This window comes from Bufo gargarizans, chromosome 1 (assembly GCF_014858855.1).
Source record: "Bufo gargarizans isolate SCDJY-AF-19 chromosome 1, ASM1485885v1, whole genome shotgun sequence".
Lineage (NCBI taxonomy): Eukaryota > Metazoa > Chordata > Amphibia > Anura > Bufonidae > Bufo > Bufo gargarizans.
Genome location: NC_058080.1, coordinates 371,738,879 through 371,764,916, shown reverse-complemented (window position 1 = coordinate 371,764,916; position 26,038 = coordinate 371,738,879). Strand labels below are relative to the sequence as shown.

The window sequence follows — 26,038 nt, the reverse complement described above, 5'->3', positions numbered from 1 at the left end:
CTTATTGCCAATCTCGATGGCTGCTGCTGTCAGATTTCTGGTGTCTAACAAACAAAGCTCAGCTCATGAGCCCACTCCATACATTAGTGTCCAATGACATATGCATTCATTGGTTACTAAGAGGTTAATAGCAGTAATAATTTACCGAATATAAATTTTTTTTTTTTAACCTCATTTGTACATTGCCCAGTTTAGCTAAACTGGACCAAAGATCAATTTGTCCTCCAGTTCAGTGGCTGAATTTGTAGGTTTATCTTAAAAAGCAGTCATAAAGATATCATGATCTAGACACACATTCACACCAACTGTTTTAAAGGTTTTCTTTATTATTTCCACAATAATTTCATAAGATAATTTTAGACTTTGATCAAAATCTTTAATTAAATAGTTACAGAGGGTTGATTCAGTGCATGAATGAAAATAAACCAAAAAGAAAAAGGCAAAATGGTGGGATAATTCCCGGTGTCATAAATATTAAAAAAGTCTTAACCCTCACAGTTAAATCCTGAGTACTAACAGAGAAGTGTTTTTTTTCTCGAAGGCAGAAGGGAACATCTGCATTCTTTGATTACCACATTTAAAGTGTAAACTGTCATTTTAGTTTTTAATAGTGTAGGGACAGTAATTTAAACCATTTTTGTAATGTACTTTATTAGAGAAATTAGTAAAGACTCAACAATACTAACTGAATGTTGCTAAGGAGAGCCAGTCTTCAGCATATACTGTACACTGAAGATGTCTATGTGTAGCCTACAGACCGCCTCTTCTCCAGCCTCTGCTTCCCTACATATCTCCTACGATATCTCTGATCTGTCCCTGCCTATGTGACTTGCTCCCAGCACTAATCACTGGCAGCTCTGCCCAGTTTTACCTTCCCTTTGCTTCTCTGTTAGTAAGCACTGGGAAGTGAGGGATCAGGGCTGCAGTGATCAAGGCTGACAGTAAGTATACAACATAGTACAAATACTGCCAGTGCTGATCGCTGCAGCACCGCTCCCCATCTTATAGCACTAACCAGAAAAGAGGGAGAGGAGTGGTGTTGCAGCCATAAGCTCTGACAGTAAGTGTACTACAGTATGCTCCTGTATACTTATTGTTAGTGTTGATTGCGGCAGACATTCTTTTTCCTGCACTGAAAAAAAAGCATAGGGGATACAGAAATGAGTAGAGTTGCCTGTGATCAGCGCTGGCAGCAAGTCAGATAGGCAGGGACAGGTCAGGAATATTGCAGGGCATGTGTGGGGGGGGGGGGGGGGGGCTGAGAAAACTGCCTCTGTATGCTTCACATAGTAGTTTTCAGGAGCAAAGTACAAAGCTGAAGATGGACTCTTCTTAGCAATGCTCAGTTAGTGTGTTGTTAAGGAGACATCATTCTCTAATGATAAAAAAAAAAAAAAAAAAAAAAAAAAACACACATGCATTTCCCTAATAAAGGATATTACAAAAATGATTGAAATCACTGCCCTTACACAATATTTAAAAACATGAAATGACTATTCTGCTCAAAACGTTTTAGTAAAAGGAAAGCTTCACATTGAGATCCATGCAAAGGAGTAAAAGGTCTGAATTTCAGCCCTCAGTGCCTAGAATGATAAAAAAATGATTTTAGGGAAGCAGAACCTCCAGAGGTATCTGGATCCCAAGTGGTGAGACTTGGCTATGGAACGTGTCTTCACAACTGTTTTGGTTTCAAAGCCACTCTCTGGACTAATTTATAAAGCAATCCGAAGTTCTGTGAAAAGACCAAATTACAATTACACAAAATGTATCAGACATGATAAAGCTAAATATCACAATGACTTAGAAGAGGGGTTGGAGTAGGCATTAAAGAAAAGGTACAAATGTAATATGTACAAGAAAGAAACTGCAGCTGCTCATATTAGCCAATCACAATCCAGGTTTCATTTTTCCAATGCAGGCTAAATACAAGTGCTTTGATTGGTTCTGTGGGTAACAGCTATTTTTGGACTTCAAATTGTTAATAAATAAAAAATTTAGAAAAAAGTTCCCCATGTACCTGAACAGCAAGATATGCTAGACCAAGGTAGGCTGCAATGCACATCGCCAACAAGAGATCAAATATTGCTGGTTTCACCCTGAAAACAATAAACCATAAGATAATTTAACAATAGATAGTTTAACACACATGTAGTCCACTATATAAAAGGGAACATGTCACATTGAACATGGTGTCCGATCTGAATGTAGCATATTATTGAGCAGGAGGAGATGAGCAGATTGATATATAGTTTTACGGGATAAGATTCAGTAAAACTTTAGTCATTTAAATTCCTGCTCATTATTAAAGCGGTTGTAATTAAAGGGAACCTGTCACCGGGATTTTGTGTATAGAGCTGAGGACATGGGTTACTAGATGGCCGCTAGCACATCCGCAATACCCAGTCCCCATAGCTCTGTGTGCTTTTATTGTGTCAAAAAACCGATTTGATACATATGCAAATTAACCTGAGATGAGTCCTGTACGTGAGAGGAGTCAGGGACAGGACTCATCTCAGGTTAATTTGCATATGTATCAAATCGTTTTTTTGACACAATAAACGCACACAGAGCTATGGGGACTGGGTGTTGCGGATGTGCTAGCGGCCATCTAGCAGCCCATGTCCTCAGCTCTATACACAAAATCCCGGTGACAGGTTCCCTTTAAGTGACATTTATTATGTAGAAGTTAATACAAGGCCCTTGCTAACGTATTGTGATTGTCCATATCGTCTCCTTTGCTGGCTATATTCATTTTTTCACCACATTATACACTGCTCGTTTCCATGGTTACGACCACCCTGCAATCCATCAGCGGTGGTCGTGCTTGCACATTATAGGAAAAAGTGCCAGCCTCTCTGGTGAGCGGGACCTTGGGAGCGCACACAGGCTGGTGCTTTTCCCTATAGTAGCAATAAGGACAATCACAATACATTAGTAACTGCCTTGTATTAACGTTCTCTACATGATAAATGCCACTTGCTGAAGTGAGACAACCCCTTTTAACACCGGTTCATTCCATACTGTATGCTCATATTTTATTTTTGACACAGAAGTTACTGGAAACTGCAGTTTATTAGGGACGTCTACTCACCGGTATGCATTCATTGTTTGTTTCAGCTGATCATAAAACACAAATTCAGGGTCTCTGTGGAAAAAATAAAAATGGCCTTTGATAAATGAAGACAAGATTATAAGAGGACATTGAAACTACATGCAAATCCATACATCATGGAAAGGGTTATTGCCATCAAAGGTTACAACATATAGCTTTAACATTCTAACCTATGGGATCTGACCTAAGGAACCCCTGCCAATCCAGAGGATATGGGGAAGGTGTCCCTTTGGCTTGTCTCAAGTATAGCGCTGCTTCTGGTCACCCAATGTGATGTGGCAATGGAGCTGTATTACAGTTCCCTGCAAATTGGGTGGCAGGAAAGAAGGACTCATTCTAAAAGGTAGTGAAAACACACACTAAGTAGAAATAGGCAAATAGTTGAAAAATTGTTGAACAAAATCATCTAGTGAATGATTTTTCACTAATGCAGCCATACACATTTTAGTCCATATTGGTACCTTAAAAGGGAGCCTGTCACGTTGAACATGGTGTCTGAGCTGCAGGCAGTGTGTTATAGAGCAGGAGGAGCTGAGCAGGCTGATATATAGTGTCACGTCATTTGTACATTTATATTCCTGCTCATTCCGATGTTTGAAGTCAAGGAGACGTCCTAGCAGGGACTGACAACTATCTCTGTAGGCAGATGCAGTCACAGAGGAAAGGATGACAATCACTGATGGGACCGCCCCTGTTAATTCAAAGCCCATATTGAGCAGGAATTTAAATGTATAAATTACCGGTACAATACAAGAAGTTATACTAAGTCTTTTCCCATAAAACTATATATCAATCTGCTCAGCTCCTCCTGTTCTTTAAAGGGGTTGTCCAAGTTATTTTTTATTGATGACCTATCCTTAGGATAGGTCATCAATATCGGATCTGCGGGGGTCCAACACCTGGCACCCCACAATCAGATTGTTGAAGAGAAGGGGCGTGCCATGCCAACGCAGCCTTCCCTTCATTGTTTGAATGATTGCCGTTGCAACAGAAGTGGTGAGCCGGTGTAATTACATGTAAGCCAGGATGGCTTGTTCCTTTTCAAGTGTATAGGAAGGAGCTGTTCCATAGAACATTTTTTTCTGGGCAGTAGACTGCAGTTTACACAGCACAATCTGCTGTCCAGCAATAATTTATAGGGGCTGTCCCGGCTTTTTCTATTGATAACCTATCCTCAGGATAGGTTATCAATATCAGACTGGCTGGGGTCTGACATCTTTGGCATCCCAGCTGATCAGCTGGATGAGGAGACAGTGCGCACGTGCTGTCTCCCTTCTCTCTTCCTGCCCACTGCTGCTGTGTATGGTCTTTGCCATAGACAACAGCAGCTGACAGGAAGAGAAAAAAAAAAAAAGACAGAACCTGCCTACTGCGCGCGCCATCTCCTCATACAGCTGATTGGCAGGGGGTGCAAACAAAATTTATGTTTGGTTAGCCAATAAAGGAATCACTGCTATAATACTTTTATTTTTGTTTGTTAAAAGTATTTAACAGAGTGAAATATTAATTAACTTAAAATGAACGGCACTTAACTACAAACAAGATCAAGAGTTTGGTAAACTATATATGCCTTTGGTATCTTAACATTTTCATACTACCCATTACTCCTGTATCCCCTTATTTACCTTTTATCGGCCTTGACGTGATAAAGCTTGACGTCTTTCAGGTACCGGCTCATGTAATATTCCAGAGTGTTGAGAACACTGCTATCTTTATCTACCAGCTGTGCTGCACGAGGCTGGCTGGTCAGCCACTGCATCACTGCTTCTAGCTGCTCCTTCTGGACCTGCTGCAGACAGAAAAAAATTTAGATTACACTTACCGGTAATCTTTCTTTGAGCCTATGACAGCACCCATGGAGAGACCCCCTCCTACTCCTCAGGACAGGAAACAGAAACAGCTTTAAAAGCGGGACCACCCTCTCCACCTCCAGTCTTTTTCTGAGAACTAAGACATATAAGATGTACACATATAATATTTTTTTGGGAAGGGAATTAGTCGGGTGCTGTCAAAGGCTCAAAGAAAACCAATTACCGGTAAGTGTAATAAAAATTTTCCCCCTCGCCTATGACAGCACCATGGAGATCTATCTAGGGTGGGACAACAGCATGGGATACCCCATAAGGCCGAGATTTTGTTGAAAACCCCCTGATCTACGGACCACTCGCTCTGGAATAGATGATGGCTGAGGAAATCTGCTTCTATGTTGTCTACCCCTTTTAGATGCACTGCAGAAAGAAAATCCTCTGCTAGCCTGAAAATCTGGTGGCTTAGGGTCATCAGACTGAGCTCTGGTACCACCCTGCTTGTTGATATGGGCAACTGCTCTCATATTGTCTGAGTAGATCCTGACATTTCTGCCCCTGATTAACGGAAGACTAATCTGATAGCATTCAGTTCTCTGAAATTGAGACTGGGTACGGGAAACGAAGTCCCAGGTTCCCTGCAGTAGTAGACACTCTATATGGGCTCCCCAACCGAAGGGACTGGCATCCGTGGCCACAGAGACAACTGCAAGATTGTGAAGATTCACCCACCACTCCAGAGAAAGCAATGTCTGGGATGATAGCTGAAACTCCCGATACAGAGACAGAGTACGCATGTCCCAAACCTCCAGAATCTAAAAGGGCCTTGGGTGGTACTTGGCCCATTTCACTCCCGGAATTGCGGCAGTCATCAGCCCCTCATCTAAGGTTAATTTGCATATGTATCAAATAGTTGTTTTTTTAACACAATAAAAAGCACAGAGAGCTATGGGGACTGGGTATTGCGGATGTGCTAGTTGCCATCTAGCAACCCATGTCCTCAGCTCTATACCCAAAAACCCAGTGACAGGTTCCCTTTAAGCTCTCTTTTATAATAGCATTTATCCATGGGCTGTTGGAGATTTTTCGCCACTGAAAAAGTGAGAGACTATCCACTGGAGGCCTGGGGTCATTGGGGCTGCTTTTTTTAGGCCTCTGCCCCGGAAAAAAGAAAACCCTTTGACTTTTTTGCCGCTCCTGTATATTGTCTAGATCTTTCTCTTCTCCTGAAAACTTCCCTGTTAAACTTGGGGAGGAAAGATTTTTTAGGTGGCTGACTGATGGAAGGAAAACCCCTCTTTTTATCAGAGGCCTTCTCAAGAAGATCGTCGAGGACCGGGCCAAATAAGAATTCCCCTTGATACGGAATGCCACAAAGCTTAGCCTTAGGGTCCATTCACACGTCAGTAAGTGTTTTGCGCAAAACACGGACACAGGCAATGTGCATTCCGCAACTTGCGGACCGCACATCGTCGGCACTATAATAGAAAATGCCTAATCTTGTCGGTAATTGCGGACAAGAATAGGACATGTTCTATTTTTTGGGTGGAAACGGAAGCACGTATGCGGAAGATACATTCCGGCCCCATTGAAAATGAATGGGTCTGCACAGTTCCGCAAAATTGCGGAACGGATGCAGACGTGTGAATGGAGCCTTAGAGCTAGCATCTCCGCTCCAGCTTTTCAACCAGATCGCTCTACGGGCAGAATTGGATAAAGCAGAAACCCTGGCCGATAATCTTAGGGAGTCGGCCAAAGCATCCACCATAAAATCTAGGGCAAAGTAGAAAAAGAGGATAACAACTGCTCCCTAGGGGTACCCCCTTCAATGTGATCTTCCAACTCCTTCATCCATGCCTTAAAGGGATCTAGCTACCGAAGTAGCGGCAATAGCCAGTTTAAAGGCCGCTGCTGAGGCTTCCCAATTTTTCTTTAAATAGATGTCTGCTCGTCTACTCATTGGGTCCTTTAGAGAACCCATATCCTCAAAATGGAAGCTCAGTTTTTTTCTCTTTAGCTACTTTGGCCACAGGGGCATCTAGCTTAGGGGCTCTATCCCAAGAGGCAGTCATCTCCTCCTCAAAGGGGTATTGACGTTTCACAGAGGAGGGAATAAAAAACTTCCTATCAGACTTTTTCCATTATTTAGCAATAACAACCTGAATATTTATTTTTATTTTAGGGCCCAGACCCTCAGAGTCCTGAACAGACTGCGTCAGCTTTTGGTCATCTAATCCCATAGAAGCTTACACAACCTTTACTAGGGAATTAATGTTCTCTGTATGAAAAAGCAGCTTCCTCATCAGAGGAGTCATTTTATGAAAAGCATTCTCCCTCTTCTTCTAATCCAGAAAGTTTATCACTGTCGCTGGTGGGGGCAGACCGCTAGAAGACTCCTTAACCTCCTCCCGGATCATCTGCTTGATGCTGCCCATCAGAGATGGAGCTTCCTCCTCCATTAACTTGCTCACACAAGCCAGGCAAAGTGGCTTCGCCCAGGCAGAGGGTAGTTTCTTTTTTACATATAGCACACCCCTTGTCCTTAGATCTGGAGACCTTCCTAGACTCCTTAGACACCGGCGTATCATTGGTGGTTTCAGTGGCTTCTGCACGCTAAGCTGGCTGGGCTTTTCTCACCCGGACGCGCACACCGGCTGCCCCCACTTTCGACTTACAGGAAGCTTCCCTCCACTGTGGCACCGGAAGTAAGTCACCGTTGAGGCCACGGCGCTGACAGCCGGACATGCGACACAGAGGTCCGCAGCGGCAGGAAGTTAACCCCCCCCCCCCCCCGGGCTGCGAAGGAGTGGAGCGAGGCTGAGGGAGAAAGAGGCAGTGGCTCCTAAAGAAGACTTACGCCGCACGGGTAAGCACTCCTACACACTTTTACAGTCTGGGCACCCGCAGCTCCATCTATTGACGGTTTCCAACTCCCTCCTGTCCTCTTAGGACAGGAAACAGAACTGGAGGTGGAGAGGACGGTCCGTCTTTTAAAGCGGTTTCTGTCCTGAGGTGTAGGACGCTGTCTCTCCATGGGTGTGGTCATAGGCGAGGGGGAAAAAAAAAAAACGGAACATTCTAGATAAAAACAAACCAAATGGTATAGATCATGATCATTGGATCCTTCACAGAGTATTAATTACTGCATTAAGGACAAATTAGTTAGGCCCCTTGCAGATGAGCGTTCCTCCCGCAGCGAGTCCGCAATGCAGCTCCCGGCCTGACCTCCCAGCGCTGCCGGGAGTCACATAGCATTATATTGATTTTTGATGCTATGTAACCCTTACAGTTCTGGAATGTAATAACACTGGCAGCATTATGCCAGAGTTATCAAATACATTCCAGAACTGTAAGGGTTACATAGCATCAAAAATCAATATAATGCTATGTGACCCCCGGCAGCGCTGGGAGGTCAGGCTGGGTGCTGCGATGTGGACTCACTGCGGGAGGAACACTCGTCTGAATACGGGCCTTAGTTTAGTTCGTTTTTCAGACTATAGGAATCCAAAAAGTGGCAGTGCATCTTATAGTCCGAATGCTAAACACTGCTTTCATTATGGCAGCGGTCATCAGCATGCGGGCGGTATGAAAAGGTAAGGGCAGCACACCGCTGGCTGTACTCACCCTCCCTGGTGTTCTACCTGGCCGAGCACAGCGTCAGGACGTAGTGCACTTTGCAACGTCAGGTCACTGTGCAGCACGGGCCGGAAGAAGTGATGCAGCGAGTCCTGATCTGCAGCGCCGTCTGAGGCAAGTTTATTTTATTTCTTTTTACTGTCTGATCTGAGGTCTGATGTGAGGCTGATCTGAGGTTTATGGAGGTTGGGGGTCTGATATGAGGTCTGATGGAAAATATTATATTTCCCCCCCAAAAAATTGTAATTTCATTAGACACAAGTAATATAACATGTATTTCTCCCAGGCGTCTGGAGCCATTCACTCTCCTGCTTACCATCTGCTGTGTAAAGATCTGTAGATCAGACGGGGCACCCTGTAATCAGACAAAGCTAAATGTTAGCACAGACTTGTGGACAAATAGCAGAGCTTAAAATTGGATAAGGTTATACATGTACCTTCTCCGTCAGGTTATATAGGACACGGGTGAGCGCTTCAGCAAGTATACGAGTGTTACGGGCCAGCACCTCTGTGTCCACTTTCCAACTAGGGTACAAATAAAAAGATGTAGCATGATTATCATGGTACAAACATTTTTTTTTTTTTTTTTTTTTTATAAAAACACACACCTTCATAGAAAAGCTGTAAAATTATTAATATTTTCAGGAAGAATATTGAGAATCTTATGCACAATCCCGGAAACATTCCATTTACAAATGGAAACCATCTGCTTAATAGGAAAGCAGGAAAAAAATAAAAATAAAAATTAGGAATATAATAATCCTATCTGTGGAATAATGCTATAAACATAATGCATGCACGTTTGTCCACAGATTGCTACGCTTTCTTTAATGGAATAAAAAACACAAAACTGGAGTACAGCTATTAGGACACATTCAGACGTTTTCCACCGGATCTACAGCAAGATCTTCACGTACCACTGTTGTCTGGTTTCCAATATAGATGACCTATCTTCAGGATAGGTCATCAATATCAGATCGGCAGAGGTCTGAATTCCTGCACCCCCACCGATCAGCTGTTTGCAGAGAACGACGCACTTATTCTTTTTACTGTTTACTTGCTTGCCGTCAGCACTGCAGCGGTGGTGCACTGCAATTAGAGCTTCCCCGTTCCATTCACTAAAATGGTACAGAGCAATTGTAGTTACGCTCCATCCCAGTGAAGTGCATGGGGCGAAGGAGCTATAATTACACCTGCTTACTGCTGCGATGCAGATGGCAGGCAGTAAACATTGAAGAGAACTCAGCGCTCTCAGGAGCACTGTGTTCCTCTTCCAACAGCCGATTTGTGGGGGTGCCAGGAGTCTGACCCTTGCTGAACAGATATTGATGTCCTATCCTAAGGAAAGGTCATCAATATCGGAAACCAAACAACCCCTTTAAGTATTAGGTGATGGTAAATCTAACCTTATTTGCCTTATTTCTAGCAGTGCTGCTATTAGAAAAAGCGCATGACAACACAAGTTGTACAGTGTTCCACTAGAATTATTAAGAACAATTATTCCTGTACAGGACTGAAAAACATACAGAGAAGCTTCTCTTGAAAGATCCAGTTTGGGCTTGGGGAGATTCTTCTAGTTCTCTCACCTTAGATCCATAACACTGTTGCGGTGACCATTACGGTGACCATCTAAGTGAGAGAAAGTGAATGAGGGAAGCCTGCGGATAGCAAAGCGTTCATGCTCCCAAGCTAGTGTGTCTTCAGCCAGGTTTATCTTCTTATGAACCATAGAAAACGTCACTTCAGGGAACTGGGTTGAAATAATCTGGGTAAAGAAAGGTGGTTATATTTTTAAAACTTCTACTAAAAATATTTACCTATCCCCATCATGAAAACATTGTTTAATACAGTAATATCTGCTTTCTTCAATTACCATTTCCAGCTCTTTAAGGAAGGCATGCTGTAAAGTTCCTTCTTTAGGGGGCTTAGAGACATGAAGATGCAAGCTGTTTCCACTTCCTACAGAATCCAGGCACAGCACAAAAGCCACATTATCTTGAAGTAGGCTTGAATCTAAAACAAGCAGAGTCGAGATTAAAATTTCTCAGGTTACCCTGGCATTTCCGATAAGATGACTTCACAGTTCACATGTGCAGATTTTATTGCTGAAACTTTTCTGCGACTAAACAGTTCTGCTCATCTGAATGGGGCTGCAGTGATCCATGTGCATCCCTGCCAAAACAACCTCAATGACATGAATGGAAGCAAGTGTAAAGGGGTTGTGTCACGAAACATGTTCTACAGTTTTCAAACCAGCACCTGGATCTGAATACTTTTGTAATAGCGTGCAATTAAACATTTACTTTTGCCAGCGAGCTATTCCATAAAGTGTATCTGTATTGGACCACCTGCCGTTTGCGCTTTTCTTTATTTTGTCAGTCTGACTGAGCTGGCCATACCTGCTTAGTTTAAATCACCAACCATATGTTCTGTTAGTAGCTGTGGCAGTTAGGGCTCAATCAGATGGCCGTATGCTGTCAGCAGAAATGCGGATCCGTTTTTTTGCCGATATATAGACTTCAATAGGACACGTTTCATTTTTTTTTGCCGAGCCGTGCAAAGAAAGAAGATGGCCCCATAGAAATGAATGGGACAACATCTAATCCGCAAAAAAAACGGATCCGCTTTTTGGCGGTCAGCATACAGCCGTCTGAATGAGCCCTTACAGAGAGAGAAAGCTGAAACAGAAAGGACATGCCAGGCTGAACATAATCTAGCAGAGCAATTGGAGCAATGAATGGGAAAGATCTTTGGATCCATGTGATGGTTCTAGCTTTGTTAGAGATTGTCATATACTATATGATGTCCGATTTTCATTTTTACATCAATCATCACATAACCCCTTTAACCACTTCAACCCCGCTAGGTGAAACCCCCTTCATGACCAGAGCACTTTTTACACTTCGGCACTACACTACTTTCACGGTTTATCGCTCGGTCATGCAACTTACCACCCAAATGAATTTTACCTCCTTTTCTTCTCACTAATAGAGCTTTCATTGGGTGGTATTTCATTGCGGCTGACATTTTAACTTTTTTTGTTATTAATCAAAATGTAACGATTTTTTTGCAAAAAAAATGACATTTTTCACTTTCAGCTGTAAAATTTTGCAAAAAAAAAAAAGACATCCATATATAAATTTTTCGCTAAATTTATTGTTCTAAATGTCTTTGAGAAAAAAAAAATGTTTGGGCAAAAAAAAAAAATGTTTGGGTAAAAGTTATAGCGTTTACAAACTATGGTACAAAAATGTGAATTTCCGCTTTTTGAAGCAGCTCTGACTTTCTGAGCACCTGTCATGTTTCCTGAGGTTCTACAATGCCCAGACAGTAGAAAACCCCCACAAATGACCCCATTTCGGAAAGTAGACACCCTAAGGTATTCGCTGATGGGCATAGTGAGTTCATAGAACTTTTTATTTTTTGTCACAAGTTAGCGGAAAATGATGATGATTTTTTATTTTTATTTTTTTCTTACAAGGTCTCATATTCCACTAACTTGCGACAAAAAATAAAAAAATTCTAGGAACTCGCCATGCCCCTCACGGAATACCTTGGGGTGTCTTCTTTCCAAAATGGGGTCACTTGTGGCGTAGTTATACTGCCCTGGCAATTTAGGGGCCCAAATGTGTAAGAAGTACTTTGCAATCAAAATGTGTAAAAAATGGCCTGCGAAATCCGAAAGGTGCACTTTGGAATATGTGCCCCTTTGCCCACCTTGGCTGCAAAAAATGGTCACACATCTGGTATCGCCGTACTCAGGAGAAGTTGGGGAATGTGTTTTGGGGTGTCATTTTACATATACCCATGCTGGGTGAGAAAAATATCTTGGTCAAATGCCAACTTTGTATAAAAAAATGGGAAATGTTGTCTTTTGCCAAGATATTTCTCTCACCCAGCATGGGTATATGTAAAATGACACCCCAAAACACATTCCCCAACTTCTCCTGAGTACGGCGATACCAGATGTGTGACACTTTTTTGCAGCCAAGGTGGGCAAAGGGGCCCAAATTCCTTTTAGGAGGGCATTTTTAGACATTTGGATCCCAGACTTCTTCTCACACTTTCAGGCCCCTAAAAAGCCAGGGCAGTATAAATACCCCACATGTGACCCCACTTTGGAAAGAAGACACCCCAAGGTATTCAATTAGGGGCCTAGCGAGTTCCTAGAAATTTTTTTTTTTTTGCATAAGTTAGCGGATATTGATTATTTATTTTTTTTCCTCAAAGTCTCACTTTCCGCTAACTTAGGACAAAAATTTCAATCTTTCATGGACTCAATATGCCCCTCACGGAATACCTTGGGGTGTCTTCTTTCCGAAATGGGGTCACATGTGGGGTATTTATACTGCCCTGGCTTTTTAGGGGCCCTAAAGCGTGAGAAGTCTGGAATATAAATGTCTAAAAATGTTTACGCATTTGGATTCCGTGAGGGGTATGGCGAGTTCATGTGAGATTTTATTTTTTGACACAAGTTAGTGGAATATGAGACTTAGTAAGAAAAAACAAAAACAAACAAAAAATTTCCGCTAACTTGTGCCAAAAAAAAAAAAATGTCTGAATGGAGCCTTACCAGGGGGGGTGATCAATGACAGGGGGGGGGGGGGGGGTGATCACCCCATATAGACTCCCTGATCACCCCCCTGGTAAGGCTCCATTCAGACGTCCGCATGTGTTTTGCGGATCCGATCCATGGATCCGTAAAAATTATACGGACGTCTGAATGGAGCCTTACAGGGGGGTTATCAATGACAGGGGGTGATCAGGGTGATCACCCCCCTGTCACTGATCACCCCCCTGGTAAGGCTCCATTCAGACGTCCGTATAATTTTTACGGATCCATGGATAGGATCCACAAAACACATGCGGACGTCTGAATGGAGCCTTACAGGGGGGTGATCAATGACAGGGGGGTGATCAGGGAGTGTATATGGGTGATCACCCGCCTGTCATTGATCACCCGCCTGTCATTGATCACCCACCTGTAAGGCTCCATTCAGACGTCCGCATGTGTTTTGCGGATCCGATCCATGTATCCGTGGATCCGTAAAAATCATACGGACGTCTGAACGGAGCCTGACGGGGGTGATCAATGACAGGGGGGTGATCAGGGGTTCATAAAGGGTTAATAAGTGACGGGGGGGGGGGGGGTGTAGTGTAGCGTTTGGTGCGACTTTACTGACCTACCTGTGTCCTCTGGTGGTCGATCCTAACAAAAGGGACCACCAGAGGACCAGGTAGGAGGTATATTAGACGCTGTTATCAAAACAGCGTCTAATATACCTGTTAGGGGTTAAAAAATTCTGATCTCCAGCCTGCCAGCGAGCGATCGCCTCTGGCAGGCTGGAGATCCACTCGCTTACCTTCCGTTCCTGTGAGCGCGCGTGCCTGTGTGCGCGCGTTCACAGGAAATCCCGGCCCTCGCGAGATGACGCATATATGCATGACTCTGCGCAGGGCTGCCACCTCCGGACGGCACATCTGCGTTAGGCGGTCCGGAGGTGGTTAAGTCGCAGACATTTTTTGCAACAAAATCTGCTGCATCCATATGGTTCCTTCTTCCCTGGGTTCAAACAAAATGAAGCAGAAGCAGCTGTATTCTTGCTGAAGACACAGGTTAGAAAGAATGCAAACTATATGACTATTACAGTCCTGAGGGACCAACCACACCCATGCCTCCCCCTCGTTTTCTTAGGCCGGTTTCAGACAGATGATATTTCTGTCCAGGTGCTGTCTGAATTCAGTACGGACAGTGCCCAGACTGAACACTTACCCATCAAGCTGAATGGGTATCTGTGATAGCTGTGTTTGTTGGACAAAATTAAATGGGGTCATTTATCAAACTGGTGTAAAGTAGAACTGGCTTAGTTGCCCATAGCAACCAGATTCCACCTTTCAATTTTGACAGCTCCTTTGCAAAATAAAAGGTGGAATCTGATTGGTTGCTATGGGCAACTAAGCCAGTTCTACTTTACACCAGTTTGATAAAATGACCCCAAAAGTGTTTTATTGATATGATATGAAAGGGTTAGACAGTTAGTAGTCAAAGGGGTTGTTTGCTTTTCCTACATTGATGACCTATCCTCATGATAAGTCATCAATATCAGATGGGCGGGGGCCCAACTAGAGGCCCCCCCCCACTGATCAGCTGTAAGAAGATAATAGGATAGAGCCATCGGCGCCGGAGGAGTTGTAATTACACCTGTACCTTGCTGCAATGTAGACAGCAGGCAGTAAACATTGAAGAGAACTCAGTGCTCGCAGCAGCACTGTATGTTCCTCTTCCAACAGCTGATCGGTGGGGGTGCCAGGAGTCAGGTCCCCGCTGATCTAATATTGATGACCTATTCTGAGAATAGGTCATTAAAATAGGAAAAGCAGAGAACCCGTTTAATGGACGTTGACTTCTGGACTACATAAAGACTGGTTATCACTGGATGTTCTGTCTTAGCCACTTCAGCCCCGCTAGGTGAAACCCCCTTCATGACCAGGCCACTTTTTACACTTCGGCACTACACTACTTTCACCGTTTATCGCTCGGTCATGCAACTTACCACCCAAATGAATTTTACCTCCTTTTCTTCTCACTAATGGAGCTTTCATTTGGTGGTATTTTATTGCTGCTGACATTTTTACTTTTTTTGTTATTAATCAAAATGTAACGATTTTTTTGCAAAAAAATGACATTTTTCACTTTCAGCTGTGAAATTTTGCAAAAAAAACGACATCCATATATAAATTTTTCGCTAAATTTATAGTTCTACATGTCTTTGATAAAAAAAAAATGTTTGGGCAAAAAAAAAATGGTTTGGGTAAAAGTTATAGCATTTACAAACTATGGTACAAAAATGTGAATTTCCGCTTTTTGAAACAGCTCTGACTTTCTGAGCACCTGTCATGATTCCTGAGGTTCTACAATGCCCAAACAGTAGAAAAACCCCACAAATGACCCCATTTCGGAAAGTAGACACCCTAAGGTATTCGCTGATGGGCATAGTGAGTTCATAGAACTTTTTATTTTTTGTCACAAGTTAGCGGAAAATGATGATGATTTTCTTTTTTTTTTTTTTTTCTTACAAAGTCTCATATTCCACTAACTTGCGACAAAAAATAAAAAATTCTAGGAACTCACCATGCCCCTCACAGAATACCTTGGGGTGTCTTCTTTCCAAAATGGGGTCACTTGTGGCGTAGTTATACTGCCCTGGCAATTTAGGGGCCCAAATGTGTAAGAAGTACCTTGCAATCAAAATGTGTAAGAAATGACCGGTGAAATCCGAAAGGTGCACTTTGGAATATGCGCCCCTTTGCCCACCTTGGCAGCAAAAAAGTGTCACACATGTGGTATCGCCGTACTCAGGAGAAGTTGGGGAATGTGTTTTGGGGTGTCATTTTACATATACCCATGCTGGGTGAGAGAAATATCTTGGCAAAAGACAACTTTTCCCATTTTTTTATACAAAGTTGGCATTTGACCAAGATATTTTTCTCACCCAGCATGGGTATATGTAAAATGACACCCCAAAACACATTGCCCAACTTCTCCTGAGTACGGCGATAGCAGATGTGTCACACTTTTTTGCTGCCAAGGTGGGCAAAGGGGCACATATTCCAAAGTGCACCTTTCGGATTTTGCAGGGCATTTTTTACACATTTTGATTGCAAAGTTCTTCTCACACATTTGGGCCCCTAAATTGCCAGGGCAGTATAACTACGCCACAAGTGACCCCATTTTGGAAAGAAGACACCCTAAGGTATTCCGTGAGGGGCACTGCGAGTTCCTAGAATTTTTTATTTTTTGTCACAAGTTAGCGGAAAATGATGATTTTTTTTTTTTTTCTCTTTTTTCCTTACAAAGTCTCATATTCCACTAACTTGCGACAAAAAATAAAAAATTCTAGGAACTCGCCATGCCCCTCACGGAATACCATGGGGTGTCTTCTTTCCAAAATGGGGTCACTTGTGGCATAGTTATACTGCCCTGGCAATTTAGGGGCCCAAATGTGTGAGAAGTACTTTGCAATCAAAATCTGTAAAAAATGACCGGTGAAATCCGAAAGGTGCACTTTGGAATATGTGCCCCTTTGCCCACCTTGGCATCAAAAAAGTGTCACACATCTGGTATCGCCGTACTCAGGAGAAGTTGGGGAATGTGTTTTGGGCTGTCATTTTACATATACCCATGCTGGGTGAGAGAAATATCTTGGCAAAAATTGGATTTTTTGTACTCACCGTAAAATCCTTTTCTCGTAGTAGGCATTGGGGGACACAGCACCATGGGTATATGTCCAACTACCACTAGGAGGCACTAGACACAAAAAGTGTTGGCTCCTCCCAGGTGGGCTATACCCTCTCCACAGGCACGAGGCTATTCAGTTTGTACCAAAAGCAGTAGGAGAGAGAAGAAAGGCAAGGAACCAACAACTCCCGTACCGGGAAAGATCAAGAGACCAGCCCGGAGAAGCGGAAGAAAAAACATAGGGTGGGATCTGTGTCCCCCAATGCCTACTACGAGAAAAGGATTTTACGGTGAGTACAAAAAATCCAATTTTCTCGTGCATGGCATTGGGGGACACAGCACCATGGGACGTCCCAAAGCAGTCCCTGAGGGAGGGAAAAGAAGAGACGCGCCACCGGTTGGGCATACAGGTGCTGGAGAACCATGTGACCCAACGGGAAAAAACACGAGATGGGCAAGAGGTTCCATAACAAGGAAGAAACCTCAGAAGAAGCAGGGAAGACTGCCAGCACCCCAGGACAAATGACTGGAAGAAAATCCCAAATGCAAGAAGGTGGCAAAAGGAAACAGAGCGCAGCCAAGGGCTGGAGAAAAAATTAGGACAGCACCGCGTGGTGAAACTACCCAACGCTCTACATTGTCTCAGACCCAAAAAACCTGTGGCCATCCCCTGAAAGGCCAGGGGAGAAAAGAAACAGGGAAGCACTGAAAACCAAACGAGTGGGGGAAGCCATAGCAAGGCTCACATGTGAAGGGAGGGGAATCCCCTCACCGCAAGGCCAGGAAAGAAGCTAAGCGCCCCATGTAAAGGCGAAAACCCAAGGCTGCTAGAGGAAACCGCCAACCCTGGAGAAGGAGGGGGTTGTAGGTAAAAAACCAGGAAAAGAACGATAGCTCCTGCGTCCCCAAAAACAGGAGACGAGGCACAAGCCTCCGAAAACAAGATATCACCGTGAAGCGTAAGACCAGAGGAAACTCTGGGCATGTGAAGTATCATGGAAAAAAGAAGCCAGATACAGGCCAGGCAACCTCGGCAGGACACACTGGACTGAGAGACATGGGAGTAGAAGGAGAGCACTCCAAAAAACCTAAAGAGGAAAGGTCCTACAACAGGAGGAGGTCCCTCCCGAAGGAGACCATACGGTGGAACTGCAAACCGCAGCACTAAACCACTCAATACCAGGTACTTGACGTGGGAGAGTGGAAAAAAAGAGACACAAATCCAAAGAGGACCTCAAATGAACAGGGACTCCCGAAAGGAGTACCCAGTATGGGCTCACAAGGAACCAGGAGCTGAACCACCAGAAGACAACGCAAGCCAGAATATCCAGGAAAGGCGAAAAGAAACCACCATAGGGGAAGGGGCATTGGCCATGGACAACTAGCCGTACCAAGAATATTGACCAGCAAACCTTAAACATTGTCCCAGAGAGGGCAAGTACAGCAGCTCGGGATGTACCACAAAACGACAGACATCCATATGCATAAGGAATGCAGAAGTCGCCATGAAAAAACCGGGGTAGCCTACATAGAAATGTAGAAACCAGCTGCGACCGGCATACAGAAAACTTCCAGGGGGGAGAAAATACCAGACAGGTGCAGACGACGGCAAGGTCCAAGAGGACTGCCCCTTCGCCATGTAGCACAACTAAGCAGAAAATACAAGGGAATACCGAAAACACCCGGACCCAGAAGGAACTACGGGGCCCTGTCCGATACCAGAGCAAACAGCTGAAAATCAGACAGGTGTGTGTGGCGCTCAGAGGTCCTGTCCTTGACCCGTCAGGGAGGACGTCTAGCAATGATAAAAGCCGTGGACCCAGAAGGATTCCGTGTGGCGGACATCCAGCGATGACAGAAAACCGCAACCGCGGCCGATGCCACCAGCTACGTGTCCAAACAAGGTAGAAGATCCAGTGGAGATCCTTGTACTTCACCAGGAATGGGCCGCTCAGCAATCAGGAAACAACGCGAGTACTCCCCTTTAACATGGGGTAACGCGGAGCACAGCATACCGTAGTACCGTAAAGAGAAGGCAAGAGCAACTACAGCACAAAGGCCAACAACCACCTGGCCACGAAGTAGGGAGCGTGGTTGAATGAGGACCACCCGCCGGATCAGACAGATCGGTCATATACTGGAGCTACCAGAAGTAGCAGTAGACCGACAAGGTGGGGGTTGGGCTGGCCCACACCTGCCAGACATGGTAACCATGCACATGCTGAACGAAGGGGGCCTGGTGCAGACAGTGCCTTGAGAGGTACAAGGAGACCAATGAGCGCGACAGTAAAGGAGTGGCAGATGTATGGAAGAACCAAATGGATGGAACCAACAACCGCAGCACAGATTAGAACTCGTGGGCAGAAAACACCCAGTAATACAGAAACTGTCTGAGCTACAGACCGCACCACAGGGCCCAGCGCTTGGGGTACTACAAACACACGCCTAAAATATGGGTAAAGTGGCTGCATGTTGCCAACTAAGGAGAGTGGAAACATAGCCACAGCATCTGGGAATGAGACAGCATTCGGAGGGTACAGGTACACAACCTGTAAAGTAGAAATATGGCCGTGTTAGAGGACTACATTTAAGATCGAAGCAATGTGGCCGCATGGTGCACCCTAGACCCAGAGAGGTGCAACAGCAACCGCGTTAAGAATGGAACCCAGTAGGGCCGCACGGTACCACAAAGAACAAGACAGGTGCACACCACAATCAGGTAGGTGCAATGGCAACAGAAACAGGGCCGCATAGTACACCCTAGAAGCCAGACAGTTTGAACGGCTGCAGCATCGGAGACGGTTCAGGGACTCTACCCATGAAGGGAGTAAGATGGCCGTTTGGTGCACACTATGATGAGGTAGGTGCAATGGCCACGGCAATTGGAGGAGGCCTCAATATCTCGTCCTGTAAGGAAAGAAAATGCCACATGGAACACCATAAAGCCGGACAGGAGGAACGGCTACCGCATCCGGAGATGGCTCAGGTACTCCACCTGTTAAGGGATCAAGGCGGCAGGGAACAGACAGGTAACTGAACCGGACAGGGGCAATTCTAAGGCAATTGAAAGTGGCCTCTACATTCCGCCCGTAGGGAGAAATGTTGCCGCATGGAACACAACAGAGCCCGCCAGGGGTATCGGCTACAGCACCGGAGATGGCGTAGGTACTCTACCTGTGAAGGGAGCAAATTGGCTGGGAACAGACAGGCGCAATTGCAGCGGCAATTAAAGGCAGCCTGTATCTCTCGCCAGGAAGGGAGAAATAGTGTCGCATGGAACACCATAGCGCCAGCCAGGGGAATCGGCTACAGCATCAGGAGATGGTGTAGGTACTCCACCTATGACAGGAGCAAAGTGGCTGGAAACAGACAGGTGCAATTGCAACGGCAATTGAAGCGGCCTGTATATCTCACCCGGAAGGGAGAAATAGTGCTGTATGGAACACCATAGAGCCAGCCAGGAGTAATGGCTTCTGTAGGTACACTACCTAAGCAAAGGGGCAAGGCGGCTGTACAAGTGCTCCTAACTCACCAACCTACAGGAGGCGATAGCCGAGCTAACCGCTTGCCCAGAACAGGAACTCCCTGTAATGAGGCAGAGTGGCGAACACCAACACCAGGATGGGGACCCCACGGAAACACTCTCAATGTGTAGAGGATAACCCCTGGTATAGGGGAACCAGGAAGGCTTGTCAGGGACAGCCTATGGCAGTGGTGCAGGAACCCCCCTGTTAAGGAGAAGGCGTACGTATCAGACACCGGGTAGGTGACACAGTATGCTAAACACGGGGACGGCTGCCTTACCTGTGCGGTTGAATACCTGTGCGGTCAGGGGAGCACCATCCGAAAATCCACTAGAGGTGATACCAACCCTGTTTAGGTAGGCGAGGTTCCTCTGTGCACGTAGTCTTGACCTCCCAGAGGGCTTCTATATGGAGGAAGACCGCCTGATGCTCTGTTCCGAGGGAATCGGTGCAGAGGTGTCCCCAGAGGCAACGGATGGGGTGACAGGAAGGATTCGTCACCAGCCTCAGGCCTGTCCTGGGGGGATCCGAGGATGCCGAGGAGGGGTGGGACCCCGTCGAGACCACCCGAGGGTGTACTGTGAGCTACCCCTCGCCGAACCCGGGTGCAGGTACCCCTAACTGAGCATGCCCCATCTGCAGGGAGGACCCTGGAGGGCAGAGGTGGCCGCAATTTGGGTTGGTAGCGTGCCAGCGACACTGCTAGGGAGAGTCGGCCAAGGTTCCCATGGCATTGACACGGAGGGACCCATTCATGGGGAACCGACACAAAAAGATTGTTCAGGGAAAACAATGGGATCTGGGAAGAGGTACTGCACACCAGCAGGGACAGGCTGACCACATGGCAGCCATCGTAGACAGCGGACGCACGTGAAAACACGTGGCGACCGAGGAGCTGTTGGGAGAAGAGATGCTCAAAAAGCAGCCAGCAGAGGCTGTCTATCCTGACCCGGACGCAGTGTTTCCCCCAAAGAGGTGCAGCAGCAGCTCGTTCCCTAAAAAGAGGTGGTCAGTAGGGCTGCAGGGGACATGAAGCAATCGAGGGGTTAACCACCCCCTCCAACAGAAAAAACACGTTAGCCCAGGAAAGGGAGAGGAGATAGCTCCTCCCGAGGGCCGGGCGGGTCTCAGAAAAGCCCGGGAAGCAAGGGGGAGGGGCCGGGAAGATTGCGGCCTAGCAGGCCCAAAAGCCGGGGCCTCGATTTATGAGGCGGCCGGGAATGGAGCAAGGGGGGCGGGGTGAACCGCGGCCGGCAGAGGGCCCACTGGACCATAAAAATAGGTGAGTAGGGTAGGGGGGGAGAAGCGACACCTGGGGATAGGCAGAGCAGGGCAAACGGAGCACCTGGGAGCCGGGGACAGGCCATAGAAGATGAGGCCTAGTCCCGGCAGAAGCCGGGGACTAAAGTAGTGGGGAAGCCAGGGAGAGACTGTGTGGCCAGGGAGGAGAGAAAAGACCAACCGAGGGGGAAAAGAAGGGAGGAAAAACCATGAATATAAACCCCCCCAGGAGGGGGGGGTTGGCTAGGAGGAAAGAAGAGGCTCCCCAGGACCCCCAGCTAAGGTGGATCCCATCCCCTGGCCACAGAAGGGAACCTAACCCTGGGGCAGGGACACAGGGACAGAGGAGTATACTCACCATCCGATATACTCACCATCCGATGTCTTCGGGCGCAGCACGGTCACCCCTTCGGCAGACTCAACACGGGAACCGTGGGAATGCCGGCAAGCCACTGCGGATGCAGTCCGTGGGGACTGGGTGACCGGCGATGGTACCGAAGTACGCGCCCGCAGGGGGGGGCAACTAAAGTGGAACACGATGGAGCCCCAGCCTGCAGCAGGTATAACGGTGGAAAAAAACCGACCTGCGGAAGAGAGAAAAAAAGAAAAAAGAATAAAAATAAACAGCAGAACCTGCAAAAAAGCAGGACAGGTCTGCCTCCTACGGACACTAGACTAAAACTGAATAGCCTCGTGCCTGTGGAGAGGGTATAGCCCACCTGGGAGGAGCCAACACTTTTTGTGTCTAGTGCCTCCTAGTGGTAGTTGGACATATACCCATGGTGCTGTGTCCCCCAATGCCATGCACGAGAAAGACAACTTTTCCAATTTTTTTTATACAAAGTTGGCATTTGACCAAGATATTTTTCTCACCCAGCATGGGTATATGTAAAATGACACCCCAAAACACATTGCCCAACTTCTCCTGAGTACGGCGATACCAGATGTGTCACACTTTTTTGCTGCCAAGGTGGGCAAAGGGGCACATATTCCAAAGTGCACCTTTCGGATTTTGCAGGGCATTTTTTACACATTTTGATTGCAAAGTACTTCTCACACATTTGGGCCCCTAAATTGCCAGGGCAGTATAACTACGCCACAAGTGACCCCATTTTGGAAAGAAGACACCCCAAGGTATTCCGTGAGGGGCATGGCGAGTTCCTAGAATTTTTTATTTTTTGTCGCAAGTTAGTGGAATATGAGACTTTGTAAGGAAAAAAGAAAAAAAAAAGAAAAATCATCATTTTCCGCTAAATTGTGACAAAAAATAAAAAATTCTAGGAACTCGCCGTGCCCCCCACGGAATACCTTGGGCTGTCTTCTTTCCAAAATGGGGTCACTTGTGGCGTAGTTATACTGCCCTGGCAATTTAGGGGCCCAAATGTGTAAGAAGTACCTTGAAATCAAAATGTGTAAAAAATGGCCTGCGAAATCTGAAAGGTGCCCCTTTGCCCACCTTGGCTGCAAAAAAGTGTCACACATGTGGTATCGCCGTACTCAGGAGAAGTTGGGGAATGTGTTTTGGGGGGTCATTTTACATATACCCATGCTGGGTGAGAGAAATATCTTGGCAAAAGACAACTTTTCCCATTTTTTTTATACAAAGTTGGCATTTGACCAAGATACTTTTCTCACCCAGCATGGGTATATGTAAAATGACACCCCAAAACACATTCCCCAACTTCTCCTGAGTACGGCGATACCAGATGTGTGACACTTTTTTGCAGCCTAGATGCGCAAAGGGGCCAAAATTCCTTTTAGGAGGGCATTTTTAGACATTTGGATCCCAGACTTCTTCTCACACTTTCGGGCCCCTAAAAAGCCAGGGCAGTATAAATACCCCACATGTGACCCCACTTTGGAAAGAAGACACCCCGAGGTATTCAATGAGGGGCCTGGCGAGTTCCTAGAATTTTTTTTTTTTTTGCATAAGTTAGCGGATATTGATTTTTTTTGTTTTTTTTCTCACAAAGTCTCACTTTCCGCTAACTTAGGACAAAAATTTCAATCTTTCATGGACTCAATATGCCCCTCACGGAATACCTTGGGGTGTCTTCTTTCCGAAATGGGGTCACATGTGGGGTATTTATACTGCCCTGGCTTTTTAGGGGCCCTAAAGCGTGAGAAGTCTGGAATATAAATGTCTAAAAATGTTTACGCATTTGGATTCCGTGAGGGGTATGGTGCGTCCATGTGAGATTTTATTTTTTGACACAAGTTAGTGGAATATGAGACTTTGTAAGAAAAAACGAAAACAAAAACAAACAAAAAATTTCCGCTAACTTGTGCCAAAAAAAATGGCTGAATGGAGCCTTACCAGGGGGGAGTGATCAATGACAGGGGGGTGATCACCCATATAGACTCCCTGATCACCCCCCTGTCATTGATCACCCCCCCCTGTAAGGCTCCATTCAGACATCCGCATGATTTTTTTACGGATCCATGGATACATGGATCGGATCCACAAAACGCATGCGGACGTCTGAATGGAGCCTTACAGGGGGGTTATCAATGACAGGGGGTGATCAGGGTAATCAGGGTGATCACCCCCCTGTCACTGATCACCCCCCCTGTAAGGCTCCATTCAGACATCCGCATGATTTTTTACGGATCCATGGATACATGGATCGGATCCACAGAACGCATGCAGACGTCTGAATGGAGCCTTACAGCGGGGTTATCAATGACAGGGGGTGATCAGGGTAATCAGGGTGATCACCCCCCTGTCACTGATCACCCCCCCTGTAAGGCTCCATTCAGACATCCGCATGATTTTTTACGGATCCATGGATACATGGATCGGATCCACAAAACGCATGCGGACGTCTGAATGGAGCCTTACAGGGGGGTTATCAATGACAGGGGGTGATCAGGGTAATCAGGGTGATCACCCCCCTGTCACTGATCACCCCCCTGTAAGGCTCCATTCAGACATCCGCATGATTTTTTACGGATCCATGGATACATGGATCGGATCCACAGAACGCATGCGGACATCTGAATGGAGCCTTACAGGGGGGTTATCAATGACAGGGGGTGATCAGGGTAATCAGGGTGATCACCCCCCTGTCACTGATCACCCCCCTGTAAGGCTCCATTCAGACATCCGCATGATTTTTTACGGATCCATGGATACATGGATCGGATCCACAGAACGCATGCGGACATCTGAATGGAGCCTTACAGGGGGGTTATCAATGACAGGGGGTGATCAGGGTAATCAGGGTGATCACCCCCCTGTCACTGATCACCCCCCTGTAAGGCTCCATTCAGACATCCGCATGATTTTTTACGGATCCATGGATACATGGATCGGATCCACAGAACGCATGCGGACGTCTGAATGGAGCCTTACAGGGGGGTTATCAATGACAGGGGGTGATCAGGGTAATCAGGGTGATCACCCCCCTGTCACTGATCACCCCCCCTGTAAGGCTCCATTCAGACGTCCGCATGCGTTCTGTGGATCCGATCCATGTATCCATGGATCCGTAAAAAATCATGCGGATGTCTGAATGGAGCCTTACAGGGGGGGTGATCAGTGACAGGGGGGTGATCAATGACAGGGGGGTAATCACCCATATAGACTCCCGAATCACCCCCCTGGTAAGGCTCCATTCAGACGTCCGTATAATTTTTACGGATCCATGGATCGGATCCGCAAAACACATGCGGACGTCTGAATGGAGCCTTACAGGGGGGTTATCAATGACAGGGGGTGATCAGGGTAATCAGGGTGATCACCCCCCTGTCACTGATCACCCCCCCTGTAAGGCTCCATTCAGACGTCCGCATGATTTTTACGGATCCATGGATCCATGGATCGGATCCGTAAAAATCATGCGGACGTCTGAATGGAGCCTGACAGGGGGGTGATCAATGACAGGGGGTGATCAGGGAGTGTATATGGGTGATCACCCCCCTGTAAGGCTCCATTCAGACGTCCGCATGATTTTTACGGATCCATGGATCGGATCCGTAAAAATCATGCGGACGTCTGAATGGAGCCTGACAGGGCGGTGATCAATGACAGGGGGTGATCAGGGAGTGTATATGGGTGATCACCCGCCTGTCATTGATCACCCCCCTGTAAGGCTCCATTCAGACGTCCGCATGATTTTTACGGATCCATGGATACATGGATCGGATCCGTAAAAATCATGCGGACGTCTGAACGGAGCCTGACAGGGGGGTGATCAATGACAGGGCGGTGATCAATGACAGGGCGGTGATCAGGGAGGTTATATGGGGTGATCAGGGGTTTATAAGGGGTTAATAAGTGACCGGGGGGGGGGGGGGGGGGGGTGTAGTGTAGTGTAGGTGTTTGGTGGGACTGTACTGACCTACCTGAGTCCTCTGGTGGTCGATCCTAACAAAAGGGACCACCAGAGGACCAGGTAGGAGGTATATTAGACGCTGTTATGAAAACAGCGTCTAATAT

At 46.1% G+C, this 26,038-nt stretch overlaps 1 protein-coding gene across 3 annotated transcripts in view; it reads right to left on the bottom strand.

Annotated features, from left to right (window-relative positions):
• Nucleotides 1–306: 306 nt before the first annotated feature.
• The window catches only part of NCLN (nicalin), a 35,782-nt gene continuing 10,050 nt past the window's right edge, over nt 307–26,038 (bottom strand). Inside the window, exons 8-15 of one of the 3 annotated variants that reach the window (XM_044269855.1) lie at nt 10,427–10,566; nt 10,140–10,318; nt 8,991–9,078; nt 8,870–8,908; nt 4,738–4,901; nt 3,092–3,145; nt 2,018–2,096; nt 307–1,732 (exon numbers count right to left, since the gene is read on the bottom strand). In XM_044269855.1, coding sequence (XP_044125790.1) covers nt 1,673–1,732; nt 2,018–2,096; nt 3,092–3,145; nt 4,738–4,901; nt 8,870–8,908; nt 8,991–9,078; nt 10,140–10,318; nt 10,427–10,566 — 803 coding nt within the window. In that variant the 3' untranslated portion in view covers nt 307–1,672. Of the gene's footprint in view, nt 1,733–2,017; nt 2,097–3,091; nt 3,146–4,737; nt 4,902–4,940; nt 5,060–8,869; nt 8,909–8,990; nt 9,079–10,139; nt 10,319–10,426; nt 10,567–26,038 lie in introns of those variants that run through there. The other 2 variants (XM_044269865.1, XM_044269869.1) reach the window with 2 other exon arrangements.